This window comes from Microcebus murinus, chromosome 10 (genome assembly GCF_040939455.1).
Source record: "Microcebus murinus isolate Inina chromosome 10, M.murinus_Inina_mat1.0, whole genome shotgun sequence".
In the NCBI taxonomy this organism is placed as follows: domain Eukaryota; kingdom Metazoa; phylum Chordata; class Mammalia; order Primates; family Cheirogaleidae; genus Microcebus; species Microcebus murinus.
The window spans coordinates 13,673,549-13,687,621 of record NC_134113.1 but is presented as its reverse complement, the minus strand read 5'-3'; the positions used below and the strand labels follow the sequence as shown (position 1 = coordinate 13,687,621).

The 14,073-nt window shown below is 46.8% G+C and overlaps 1 protein-coding gene across 5 annotated transcripts in view; it reads right to left on the bottom strand.

Annotated features, from left to right (window-relative positions):
- LARGE1 (LARGE xylosyl- and glucuronyltransferase 1) overlaps window positions 1–14,073 on the bottom strand; it is a 509,251-nt gene that overhangs the window by 258,940 nt on the left and 236,238 nt on the right. For all 5 annotated transcript variants that reach the window (XM_012752220.3, XM_012752215.3, XM_012752217.3 and 2 more), the window contains one exon: window positions 3,683–3,806. In XM_012752220.3, coding sequence (XP_012607674.1) covers window positions 3,683–3,806 — 124 coding nt within the window. The remainder of the gene's footprint in view (window positions 1–3,682; window positions 3,807–14,073) is intronic.

Here is a 14,073-nt window from a genome sequence, read left to right as displayed (position 1 = left end):
TGTCACTCCATTCTCCAGCACCAACAGATATAATAAGGGGGCCACAGCAGCATTTCTGAGCAATGTCATTTCCAGCAGTTGTACAAAGTGATTTCTCAGAGCCATGCCGGGGGGCCATCACGTGTGTCTGCTGAGAGTCCTGTCTGACACGCTGCTGAATGCAACTGCGGAACACAGCACGAGTCCGTTTCTCTCCTGTTCCTCCTCCTTTTCTAACATCGTCTACTGGATGCATCCCTTTCCTAGCACTTCTGTCATGGAAAGACACTCACCTGCCCCAGGGCCACTCTTGGGATGTGGCCTGGTGCAGACGGGGCTGCCTTATTTATGCCACCGAAGGGTCACTGGTAGGCAAACACATAGCTGCCCACCCAAGCCCCAAGGCTCAGCCAGGCCTTGGGAATGTGGTGACCCTCAACAGTGACAAAGAAACCCCTTGCCATTGGCTTTATTATTCTTAGGGACCCAGCTCTGAGTTTGTTGTGGATCAGTCGTTTAGCAAATATTTTCAGAAGCCAAGCACCACACCACTGGGGATACAAAGGTGACGAAAAACAAACATGACCGTGGTTTGGGACCTTGCAGTACAGAGGAGGGACAGACGTTTATCAGCTCATCACACGAAGGCACGAGAGCTTACACGCTGGTGAGCTTACTGAATACGTGTATGTGATCTTAGGAGAACATATAACAGAAGGAATCCCTAGGAGATGATCAAGGCAAGGGGAGGTTTCCCTGAGTAAATATAACGTTAACAACGACAACGACAAAAAAACGTGGAATTACTTAGCAATGGGGGATAGGAAGGAGATCGGGGGACAGAGCTGAAAAGAGAGAAAAAATAACCTGTGCAGAGGCCCCTGGCGGGAAGGAGGGAGCAGAGCGAATCAGGACTGGAGAGCGAGAGGAGAGTGGCACAAGGCAGAGGTTGCAGCGGCCAGAGTGTGCAGGGAGATGAGAGTCTGCTACGCACTGTGGCTTCTATCTTCAGAGCAGCAGGGAACCGGCGAAGCCTTTATACAGAGGAAAAGGGGTGGCAGGACTGGGCTTGTTTCTTGGAAAGCTGACTCTTGCTAAAGACCGAGAATAGATTTGGGGGAGGAGAGGTGAGCAGAGCAGATGGGAAGAGACTAGTCCGGGAAATAAATGCCGCTGTGCCAGGAAAGATCACAAAAGCTTGAACTAGGTGCAGGGGAGGAGAAGCCAAGCCAGGGCGCGGCGCAATTAGACCCAGGCTAAGGGAAAGGGACGCGTCAAAGACAAACAAACTCGCAGTTGTGTATCAGTGACTAAGTAGATGGTAGTGCCACAGCCAGTGGGGGGATCAGGCAGGGAGGAGTGGGCCAGGTCATGGTTTTGGGTTTGTTGAGCTGGATTTTGTACAAATTATTACTGCTGTCACCATATGGAAAAATCACGTTTAATAAAATGGTTTCATGCTTGCTGTCCTACTGGATTCTGAAAACAGTCTCATGGGATCAAGGGACATACGCACAAGAAGTGACTGATTGGCAGGGAAATAAAATGCAGATGTTAGGGACCTGCGGAGTCGGCGGTAGTAGAGGTTTGGTTAGAGGACAAGCCTCAGAAGACAATATCCTTTTGAACACATCAGATAGCATTCTTTAAAAATTATTATTTTTTAAGCCCTGGAGGTTTCATTTCAAATGGATAAAAATCCAGTATGTAAAATCATGGACAACTGGTCTACCTGCATTAAAGTGGGCGTGAGAAATCAGAGCACCAGTGTTTCCTCTCCTTCTCCCCTTTCATCCGAGACCCCACGGAAGCCCTGGGGCTCCCGGGAGCAGATTCCAGCCTTGGGTGCCTCACTCCTTCAACTTCCCAACTCCCAGTGGATTTCACGACAGGCGACACCACCGAGGGCGTTTTGCGCCATTCTGGCCCTGGCTGCAAATCGGAGTGAAGCACTTTCAAGACCTTGCCATGTTGCGGAAGCTGGGTGATCTCATTCCGCCCCGTCCTTGGTGGCTGTCCCCACCCATCTGACAGGCGAGAGCGCCAAGGCTCAGAACCTGTTAGCTCGTGCTTCAGTGGTTAACCAGGATCTGAACTTTTTTTTTTTTTTTTTTAACCACTTTGTGTTTTCTTAACAGCAGAAGTTGCAGGCCTGCACGGGACATGGCACAGGCCGTCAAGAGAAGGCGCGCAGTGGACGCAGAGGCAGAGGCTGCGCCAGCTGCCACTCCTCCTTTCCTGCTGCTTTCTCCCCACCGTGTCGCCGAGAAGACCCTGGGAGCCGGAGCGGCTTGCTTTCACCTTAATTAGCGCAGCAATTTGCTAAATTTTGTTTTTCCCTTTTTAAGAGTGTTAATCAATTTTAGCTCAGAATAGATTGGAATGGCACGCAAATTAGCACGACAATCCCCAAATGCTAAATTCTGAACATCTCGATCAACCTCGGAGCCTGAAATACGTGAAAAATCACAAACTCTGGCCCGCATCTCAGTGATCTACTTAAAATGTTATGGCTCTAAAATGAAAAGATAATGGCCTTGTGAGGTTTGGAACAAGCAATTTGCCAGAATCGGCCTCGCGCCTAGGTGTTTAGTCCTTCCCAAGGTGATGGGAGACAGAGCAGCAACATATTTCTGCAAAAGTTACATACTCCTCTAATACCCATTTGTTAAATCCACAAGCATGATAAGGTACTTGCTATGCACCAGAAACACATAAAAGAATAATAAATGTTTCTTCTCTCCCTACCTTATTATAAAGGGGCCAGGTGCTATACAAGTGAATAGAGAATTCTTTCCTTTTTCCTGGAGAAGTCAGGGAAGTTTCTAAGAGGAGGGAAAGTGAAGCTGAGTCCTGAAGGATGAGTAGGAGTTGTGACAAGATAGGGGGGAAGGGCATGTCAGGTGGAAGGAACAGCATAAGCTAAGCCTCAAGCATGGAAGGGAGGGCAAAGGGAATGAGGGGTGCTGTCTACCACTTAAAATAATAGGGGAAATTTGCAGGAATGATAAGTGATGACACTACAAGTAGAATTGAGAGGCAGAATATATGAGACTTCTTAATCAGACTGTGATTCTCAATCAGCATGCAGATGAAGTGGCACTACTGAAAAATCTTAAGCGAGGGAGATGACCACATGGGTTTCATCTGGTTGAAGCCCTCCAACCCAACATAACCCTTCATGTTTATTCAGCATAGTCTTTTAAAGTGCATTCGCATATCTTTCTCTCATTTGAGCCTCTTCATGACCCCACAAGGTTGGTATTAATTATAATCACCTTTCTACCCATGAGAAAGCAGGTCCAGCATAGGCGGGTGATTGACTTTGTGCCTTATGACTAGTAAATAACAATACACAAATCCAAACCCAAGTTCATCATTTACCTCTCTGGGAGATAGATTGGTCTAGATATGAGCCATCACAGACCATTTTCAGATTATATATGAGGCCAATAGACTCCAATAGCTTCTACGGAAAGTGTTGGTGGCCAGAATTGCATGGATCGATGTGGATTCTATGCCAATGGAATGGTTAAATTATGCTTTTGATGATAAAATCAGATTCAGGTGGCAAACAACCTCAGTTACACCCCGGACACCTTCAGTTAGGAGCTGAGATTTCTGTCATTACTACAGTCTACTGAACCACAAGTGAGAAAAGCTTCCAGCGAGAGGAGACCAGCGAGGCGCCCCTGCCCTGTACCTTGAGCTCGTCCGCGTTGTAGAAGTCCACGCGCACGGCGGGCACCATCCAGGTCTGGAAGAGCGTGGCCAGGATCTGCTCCGCGATGGAGTCGGCAATGAGGTGGAAGTGCAGAGGGTTCCGCCTGTGGGGATGAATGGAGGAAGAGTCAGAGGCAGAGTTAGGGCTTGTGACTCCAGCTGCAAACACACTGCCCCCAGCCCCTACGGCGGGGCTGGTCTCTAACAGGAACTGTAGGAGTAAATCAGGCATGCCACCCAACAAGCGCTACAGGTGAGGATGTCGGAGCTGGAACGCAGAGGTGACATCTCACCCAACCTCAGCATTTCAGCAAGGTGACAGGCACCAGAGAGGGGGAAATCACTGGTGACACCCAATTCAAGCCAACTACCATACCTGTTATCAGGATACCTGTGTTTCTGACTCTTAGGTGAAGCACGTGTAACCATTTAGCCCACCCTTTACATCTGCCACCTACACATATTGGCATTAACGCAGAAAAGACGTTGTCAGAGGGCAAAGTCCTTTGTAACAGACTGGCTGCAGGCAGTTGGCAAGATACTTCTTCCATGGCACCTCAGTTCTGTGTTCTGCTTGTTCCTCTCCAAGATAAAACCAGAGATGGAGTTTCTTCTGGAGCTCCCCTCACTGGCTATCAGCTTGTCCCTGCTTTCATTATACCTACAGCTTTTAGTCATTCAGCCACAGTCAACCAGCCCTCACTGAGGCAGCACCCAAAATACACAAGAGCGTGACACAAGGACAAAGCTCCTGGAATCAAGTGGAAATGGGTTCGAAACCCACTCCTGACACTGATTTGTGGGAACCCTGAACATACCCTTTACGCTCCGCACTGGTGTTTCTTAATTTGTAAAACGTGTAGAACAACCTTCTCCAAAGGCTGCTGTGTCGATTAAATAAGATAGTAAGTGCAACATTTGACATATCACAAATAAACGTAGGAGGATAACACATGGCAGATATGCCTCACTGAGGAACTGCAGGCACAAGGCAACAGGCCCGTCAAGGAGAACTAGCGTCACAACTACCACTGTGCTACCAAAACTAACATGAACTGCGATGCCACGAACGAGCACCTAGTAGAAATGGCCTGGCCCGCCTGACCTCAAGGAGCTCACGCTGTTCAGAGAGACAGACAAATCGCAGTTAAACACAAACAGGAGACAGACTGTGATGACTACAAAAGAACACGACGTTCTGCGGGAGTAAAGAAAAAGCAGGGCTGACTCTCTGATGGGGTCAGAAGGATGTGGAAGAGAAGAGAAGAGGGAAGCGGTGCCCTAAAGGATAAGCACGGCTTGGACAGGGGGAGGAGGAAGAGAGGACGGGGGCATAATCTGCGATCCAGGAGAGTAGCGGGGACCAGGGGACCAGGAGTGTGGCAGGGACCTATGTCCCTAGGGAGCGAGGTGCTTAGCAGGGACTCCGGGGCTGCAGCAGAGCAGGAGCGAGATGAGCGTGCACAGTGGGCAGCGCAGTGAACGTCTATTCAACAGCATGGAGCTGAGCCAGGCGTGGGCGGCGCAGGACCTGACTCTCAGCCCTGGCCTCCCGCGCAGTGGCTCCCCAGCCCTGTCCCATGTTCCAGACACGCTGACCGTCTCTCAGTCTCCCACGGCCCCTCCTGTACTCTCTCTCTCCAACCCCGGCCTTTGCATATGTGGTCTATTCTGCAGCAAACCCTCTCGCAGTTGCCCATTCAATACAGCCTTACTGCGCACACCTGTCTGCCAGGTGATGAGCTGGATGCTGGGGACACAGTGGGGGAGGAGACACAGCCACACCATCCCTGCTGTCTCGGAGCCCAGTCTTGACACCCCCTTCTTTCACCTTCCCTGTGCAGCCTTTGGTTATCTCTCAGCCTGCTTTAGGGCTGACATCATTTGCTCCTAGAACCCTTTCCCAACTGGGTTATCTCAGCACTACGTATCCATCTACCCATCCTTCTCCTGTCGACATGTCTACATCCCCACTTGACTGAGCTCAGTGAGACCAAGGGTCATGTCAGGTGTGTTCAAACAGATAGCCCCATGGTCCACACCCCAGGGCCTGGGATGCAGTAGGAGTTTAATAAGTGAACTTGATGGAGAGATGGGTTGGTGGATTGTGGACAGGTAAGGGGCACAGATGTGGACATGTAATACGGATCTGATTAAGACAGGGCCCAAGGAAGAGCAACAAGAAAGTTGAATCTAGAAGGACTGCAGAAGAGCAGATCTGAGATATGGGAAAAAGGGAGAGGGAGAAGCAGAAGGTGACGCTGAGGTTCCTGGGTTGGTGGCAATGTCTCCAGGACAGGGCATATGACACGAAAGGCATATTGGAGGGAGATGATGAGTTTGGAATGGGGCATATCAGGTTTAAGGTTGGGGTGGCAGAGCCAGTGGTGCTGCTGGATGAATGAGCCTGGCAAATACTGGGTACCCAGTAAAGACTGTGACAGAAAAAGAAAGCCAACACGCCCCCTTCTATCACACCGTGATCACCGGCAGAAGGTGGCAAGACAGCTGACGATGTACTCCGCATGAACAGTTCAGAGTCCGGGCTCTGCTCTACAAGGTCCAGGCTGGAACCCTGGCTGCAGTGACCTTCAGTAAGTTCCTTCATCTCCCCAGGACTCAATTTCCTCAGCTTCAAAACAGGAACAATAGTGGAAAGCAATACTGCCTGGGGTAATTGTGAGGATAAAGTGAGATGACACACATAAAGTGTTTAGGAAAGTATTAAGGTCATTAAATGTGAAATGTTCGATTTCAAATCCAAAGTGCAGGTTATATCTCAAACAAGAAGCAGGACAATTAATCAAAGTGTGCACCTAGACTTTTGGCACAGTTGAGCGCTGTCTTGCAAGAGGACTGGCCTGTCTCTGTTGACCGAGCTTAGCTGCTTAATCGCCAGTATCCTCATCATTTCATCCAACTGTTTGCAGTAGACATCCACTGTAATCGAATGACCAGGTTTCATGAAGCTGTAGTGGATAATACCAGTGCTGGACGCCCAAACAGACACCATCAGCTTTTTTTCATGATTATTCAGTTTTGGGCTATGTTTCCGCACTTCATCCTTATCCAGCCATTGTGCCAAATGCTTGTGATTGTCAAAAAGGATCCATTTTTCATCACACGTAACAATATGGTATAGAAACGGTTCACCTTTATGTCATGACGGCAAAGAAATGGAAGCTTCCAGACGATTTCTCTTCCGACACTTGTTTAATTCATGTGGAACCATCTGTCCAGCTTCTTTACCTTGCCCATTTGTTTCAAAAGGTCCAACACTGTTGGAATAGTAATGCCAAACCTTGCTGCTAATTCGTGTATACGTTGAGATGGATTCACTTCCACTACAGCTCTCAGCTCATCATTATCCACCTTGTCCTCAGGTTGCCCACATGGTACGTAGTCAAATTTCCATAAATGCTAACTACTACCAATATTAACTTATGAGACTATCTTCTCTACTATTTTTGCATCAAGTTTCCAATAAAGTATTTCTAATTAGTATCTCCACCCATAGGAAAAAAAAAAGGGTTGAATGAATAAAAGTCCAACAAAGAGTTCTTAAGCAGTAACTACACCTAAGGCTCAACGGAGACACAGGTGACGAATGAGCTAAGGGTGCTTTCTTCAGGCACCTTACAGTCTGGCAGAGGTTAAAAAAAAATCACCCACATATTAGAACATGGGTGTGCCACTAGGCTGGGCTGCCACACACAGCTGCAGAGCTTGGGAACAGCTCACCTCCCATGGAGCCATCTGCACAGACTGACTTAAACAGAAATGTGCAGAACCTGCACAACCATACAGGATGACTCCACAAGGAGAAGCACAAAAGCTACGGAAGTGTGAGGGCAAAAGGGATTGCTTCTTGGTAGTGGAGAGTCTAGCAAGTGTCCATGATTCGTTCTCTAAGAGAAAAGGGCCAGGCAAGGTTTGGAGGCTCAGCAGGCAGCAGATCCAAGTCGCAACTCCGGGAAGTCACAACCTGTTTGCAGAGCAGTAGTTAGAGCAGCGTGGGGTAAGAGGAACAGGCTCTTAGAGGAAAATGCTGCAAACGTTCAGATGGGGCTTCCTTCTCCCAGGTTCCTCTTCCTCGGGGCTATTTAAAGCATCTCTCCAGAAGGGAGAGGAAATGCAGAAAGAAACCTGACCTCATCTTTGGGGTGATAGTGGGTGCCCGCACTCTCAAAGGGGTTGGCATGCCTCATGAGCTTACCTCGGATGTATAGCGCCCTAGCGCAGGTGACCACTGAGACCTGGCATTTGAGAACACTGTCTCAGCATTCAAAGGCAGGGAAACCAGCAGCAGCTGGTATATGTGCTCAGAGGGGTTCCACTAACGTCCCATTTTGGGTACCATCGTGAGAATCTGGGACCATCACGAGAACGTAGTTCCTGTCGAGGCCTCTTCCTTTTCGATCCACCACGCCACGGGAAAAGCACCTAAAAACACTGCGCAAATGCCTTCTCTCAGATCCTCTGTGTATGCCGGAATGTTTCCCCTGGGCTTTAACTTGTAAATCTGGCTGCCAACCAGATGGTCCCACTTTCATATCCCACAGGTCCCTGGGAATCAAGGAGGCCCCAATTACAATGCTCCCGACACACACGTTTCTAATTATTTCTGGAGTGTTTGTTTAATACCTGTCTCTCCTCTACAATGTAAGCTCCACAGGGACAGAGACTGGTCTGCCATTCACTGCTGTGTCCCAGCCCCCAAAGCACAGCCCGACACAGTAAGCACAGGCTCCAATTTATTCTAAATGACTGCATTGAGGAAAGCCTCAATTAATTTTTAAAACAGGAATCATTTTGCCCTCTCTTGGCCCCTAACATGTTCTTCCTTCTGAATTTCATGCCTGGGTTAAAGGTGCACCATCCACCCAGCCTCACAAGCTAGGAACGGGGGCACACCTGGGCTCCTTCCCCGCCCGTGTGCCATACTTCCACTCAACGGCAGGTGCCAAGAGGCAGCTCGGTCTAATGGTTAGGACCCAGGTTCCAGAAGTAAAACTGCCTGGCTCCTTATCTTGGTTCTGTCACAAGCTAATGTTGGACCCCGGGCAAGCTTCTTCACCTCTGAGTCTCAGTTTCCAAATCTTTGAAATGGGCTTGATAATAATAGCTCCTACCTTGGAGTTATTGTCAGATTGGTTGAGCTAAAACATATGAAGCACTTAGAATGGTGAATGGCAGGTTGTAAGGACTTAGTAAATGTTAGCGATTGTTATCCTACCTTTGGTGCTATCTCATGAATACATTCACTCGTTTTCTCCCTCTCTTGCTCCCTCCAATACACCCTCCATACTTTAAGCCCTGCACTCTCTATAACACGAGAGCACGATCCTCTGCTCATCGTGCAATGTATAAGGTTCAGCCTTTCCCATGTTGCTAACAGGACCTTCAGTGAGCTCACCCTGCCCACCTCTCAAATCTCATGTGATCACACACTCCTTCCTCATACCCTGCACGCCAGCCATGTTCTTCCCCAATTCTGCGTGTGACCAGCTCCTGCTCCTCCTGCAGGAATAAGTTCAAGGGTCACCTTCCTACAGAGGCCTTCCATGGCCAGCCCATCCAAAGTAGCCCCATCTCCCCTCTACCTCCCCACCTCCATCACTCTCCATTCCATCACCCTGTTTGGTTTCTTTCTAGCACTTACTGGCACTAGAAATCTCCATGTTCGTGGATAGGTCTCTCTCTGACCCCCTGTGACACTGTCAGCTGTCTAGCGTAGAATTTTTCTAGTTTCACAAAGCACCTCCTGTCTTGTTTATTCTCTCCAACCGCAGGCTTATAAGGCATCCGGCCCTGGTGCAGTTAGTTCCAGGGCTGAGCTGTGTCCTCCCATAGGCTTGCGCTCAGGCTGCCATGCTGCCTGGACCATCCACACTTCACCCCACTGACTGTGTCCAGCCTTCTGTTCTCAAGTTAGATACCTATTCCACTGGGTCAGGCTCCCACTAAATTCAGGGCTCAAAAATTAACTTAGATTTTTGCAATCATCTACTGGCTATTTACTTCTCTGTTCCCTGCTAGTCTCAGCATGGCGGGTTTATTTTGTTAATAATTTTATCCCCAGATTTTTTTTCATAGTTCCTTATAGACATAACCACCCAGTAATTGTTCAATGAAAGAATAAGAATGAATAAGTGAACAAGTGAATAATTACCAAAGATAACCAAATGCCCCCACAGTTTGACACAGTCACCTGGATACAGAGGTGCTTTGAATAAAATGTAGGAGAAAATCTTTTAACATAGGGTTAGGTAATTGTTTCTTAGATATGACATCTAAAACACAAACAATTAACAAAAAATAGATAAACTAGATTTCATTGAAATAAAAAACAAACAAAAAATCCCATTTTTGTCTCATTCTTCTCTCTTCCATCTAAAGACACAGCTAGAAAATGGCCAAGTGCAAGTCAGGAAGAGGGCAGGAAGGAAAGAAGGGAGGAAGGGAGGAAGGGAGGAAGGGAGGAAGGAAGGAAGGGAGGGAGGAAGGAAGGGAGGGAGGGAGGGAGGGAGGGAGGGAGGGAGGGAGGGACGGACTTTTATGCTTCATAGGACACCATCAACAAAATGAGAAAGAACACACAGAGAAGTAGCAAATATTTGCAAGCACATAGCTGATAAGGGACTTTGTATCCACCATACATAAAGATCCTTTACAGTTCAAACAATAAAAAGACAAGTCAGTCAATTAAAAATCGAGCAAAGGATTTGAATAGTGAATTCTGAAAGACGAAAATGGTCAATAAGCACATAAAAAGATGATCATCCTCATTAATTGTTAGGAAAATGGAAATCAAAACCACAACGAGCTATATTTTCACACCCACTAGGGTGGTTAAAATAAAAAAGATAGACAATAATAAGCATTGACAAGAATTTGGTGATATTGGCCGGGTGTGGTGGCTCACGCCTGTAACCCTAACACTCTGAGAGGCTGAGCCAGGTGGGTCGTTTGAGCTCAGGAGTTCGAGACCAGCCTGACCAAGAGCGAGATCCCATCTTTACTAAAAATAGAAAGAAATTAGCTGGACAACTAAAAATATACAGAAAAAATTAGCTGGGCATGGTGGGGCATGCCTGTAGTCCCAGCTACTCAGGATGCTAAGGCAGTAGGATTGCTTGGGCCCAGGAGATTGAGGTTGCTGTGAGCTAGGCTGACGCCATGGCACTCTAGCCTGGGCAACAGAGTGAGACTCTGTCTCAAAAAAAAAAAAAAAAAAAAAAAAATTGGAGATACTGGAACCTTCAATTGTTATGGGTGAAACTGTAAAATGATGTAGCTGCTTTGGGAAACAGGTTGGCAGTTCTACAAAAATTAAGCATACATATAAACTTGTTATATACAAAATTATATGAAAACAGATGCACACACCAAAAAGTACATATATTATTAGCACAATTATTCATAACAGTCAAAGAGTGAAAAAACTGCAGTGGCTACCCACTGATGAACAGATGAACACCCTGTGGAATAGCCACACGGTGGATCATCCCTGGTTAATACAAGGAACAAAGTACTGACACACGCTGCTTCATAGATGAACCCTGAAAACACTACGCCAAGTCAAAGAAGCTTGTCAAAAGCACTAAATAGTACATAACTCCACTTGCATGAAATGCCGGAATAGGCAAATCCATAGAGACAGAGCGTAGGTTAGTGGTCGGGACGGGATGGGGGGAGGAGGAAATGAGGATCACTGGGTACGGGGGTTTCTTTGTGAAGCAATGAAAATAGTCTGATATTAGGTGGTGGTGATGGTTGCACAATTCTGTGAATTTACTAAAAACCACTGAATTGTGCACTTTTTATTAAAGAGTAGGATTTATGGCAAATGAATTACATTCCAGTATTTACTTAATTGTCTGAGATCGGGGATGGAGGTCTGACCCATGAGTTTGGGAGAGGGAGGGGCCTGCTCCGCTCAGCTGTTTCTGGGCTTCCTTCCTCCAGGCGCTGTGCTGAGCAGCAAAAGGTCTGCCCACCGGGAAGGCCTGCAGCCGTCCAGCTCGGCCTCTGACTGGGAGGTAAGTCCAAGTCATGCATAAGAGACAGCCCGATCTGCAGCCACAGTTACAGGAAAAATCTGCAACTCCAGACTAACAGCAATGAGCATGTGCGACTTTTGGGTCTTGTCTCACATTTGGTTCCTAACTCAGGAAGGTAAGACATAGTTTTAACAATAGAACCCTGCAAATTCCAAAATCAGCCAGAGACTGTGAGTCTATATCCTGCCCTCCTTTGTTCAAAGGAAGATTAGCAAGAGCCAGACAGATGCTAAGGACATATTTACACCAAAGTGAATTCCACCAACTGAAGATAATAAAAGAGGAATAATTTTCTCAATATATGATTCAAGGCTATTTAGTTTTATATTTGTATAACATCTAAAATAGTCTTTTATGCCAGTCACCAGTTATAAATACACTTGGAGAGCATTGCTTGAGGCCGGGGAGAAAAGGCTTCTGCCTGGACGGGCCAGCCTGGGTCCACATCTCAATACAGAGGGGGCCCCACCTAGCTTGCCTGGGTTAGTGCAACACAGGGATTGCTGCAGACATCAACTGTGGCCCAGAGACAGACCCGAACACACTTCCACACCAACGATGGAAGAAGTATGTGCTTCCTCTTCAGCGGAGCCTGCAGACTTTGCTCTTAAGGAGCAAGGCCCTTGCTGCCTCTGGTTTCCCTGACTGCTGCCTTCTTCCAGGCTGGGATGCAATAACTATGGTACCACAAGGAGGCAAAGATGGTTAAACCATTGCTTTCTTCCTGCCTTTCCTTTCTTATTTTGTCAAGAATGTGCAACGGCTCCTACAAGGCCATCCACGGTCTGTTTTTATTAAAATATACAAGGACATTTGAGCTGAAACCATCTTTAATTATCAAGTTTACAATGCAACAGCAATTTCAGGAAAAGAAAGAGCCTGTGATGGTACCTTGAAAGCTCAGTGAATCTGTTGCACTTAAAGAGATTTAATAGAACTCATTTCAGAAAATCATCGCAGCTACAATGAGGGTTTTTCAGTGTGAGTCTTTGGTTTGAGAGAGGCCAAGTGGCTTTGATAATATGAGACGATTCGAGGAAAAGTCCGTATTATGTCAGAAAAGCTCTCCAAGGGAGAAGAACAGAGCAACTTCCAGGAAAATCAAAGGGCCTCGTGGTGCAATAAAAGCAGCGTGGATTCTAGGTGTTGGCCGAGCCAAGGTTGGATATTTACTCATCTGTGACCTTGACAAGCTATCTAACCTCTCTGAACCTCAGTATCCTCATCCAATTGCAGGGATAATAGCATCTACTATACCAGGATGTTATAATCCATGTGAAGCTTAGCATCTGAACTATAAAAATTCATTCTCTTTGGTTTCACATTTATGGGCAAGACCAAACTGTAGAGATCTCTGACCTATTCAAAGATATTATCTGATCATGCTATTTTCTTAAGTCTTACTAGAGACACTGATGCCCAGTCCTTCCAAACTTTATTCATTCTATTCTTAGCACCACAAAAATTCATACCTGGGGAATGCGGATGATTATGGAGAACACAGTAATGATAACAGTGTCTACACTGTCACCTAGAATGATGAATAAAACTAAAACTAAGAATAATGATACTAAAAGTGGCAACTTCTTTCTGGAGAAGAGCTCAGACTCTGAAGCTAGAGTAACTGGGTTCAAACCCTGCTCTGCCCATCTTCTCTTTGTGACCTTGAGCCATGACTAACATCGTGGTCCTCAGTCTCACTTCTCTGTATAGTGATGACAATAATCGTGCCCACCTCATGGAGGCACGTGAGGAATCGGTGCACTAATCAACGCATCACAGAGGAATCAGTGCGACGCTTGGAACAGAGCCCGATGCAGAGTGAGAGCTGCGTTAGGATTTGTTAAACGAAACAAAACACAGAAAAGTCTGACACATACGGTGTACCTTTCCATATGCAAACCTGGGCTCTATGGCAGGTTGGGGAACCCACTGGAGCTCCAAGATCTATGGTGACTTGCCTTAGGGTCACCCAGCTCATGTGTGACAAGAGCAGAATCGGAACCCTGCTTCATTTTACTCCAAGCCCATGGTCCTCCTTCACAGCCTGGACCTGCTTCCATGACAACTTTAAGCCTGAATAAGCAGGAAGACAACCAGAGGCACAAATAGTCTCTTTTATCCTCCATGTTCTTCAGGAGTACAAGTGAAGATTTAAAAAAAAACAAAAACTACTTGATATGCAAAGTAAGGGAAATAAACCGGCTTCCTCCTGCCAGCAGGGCTATAGAATGTGAGTAAGTAGATCATCCTAGCAAACAAATATTAAATTTTTACAAGCTGATCCACCTTTCTGCCCAGGAGGTAA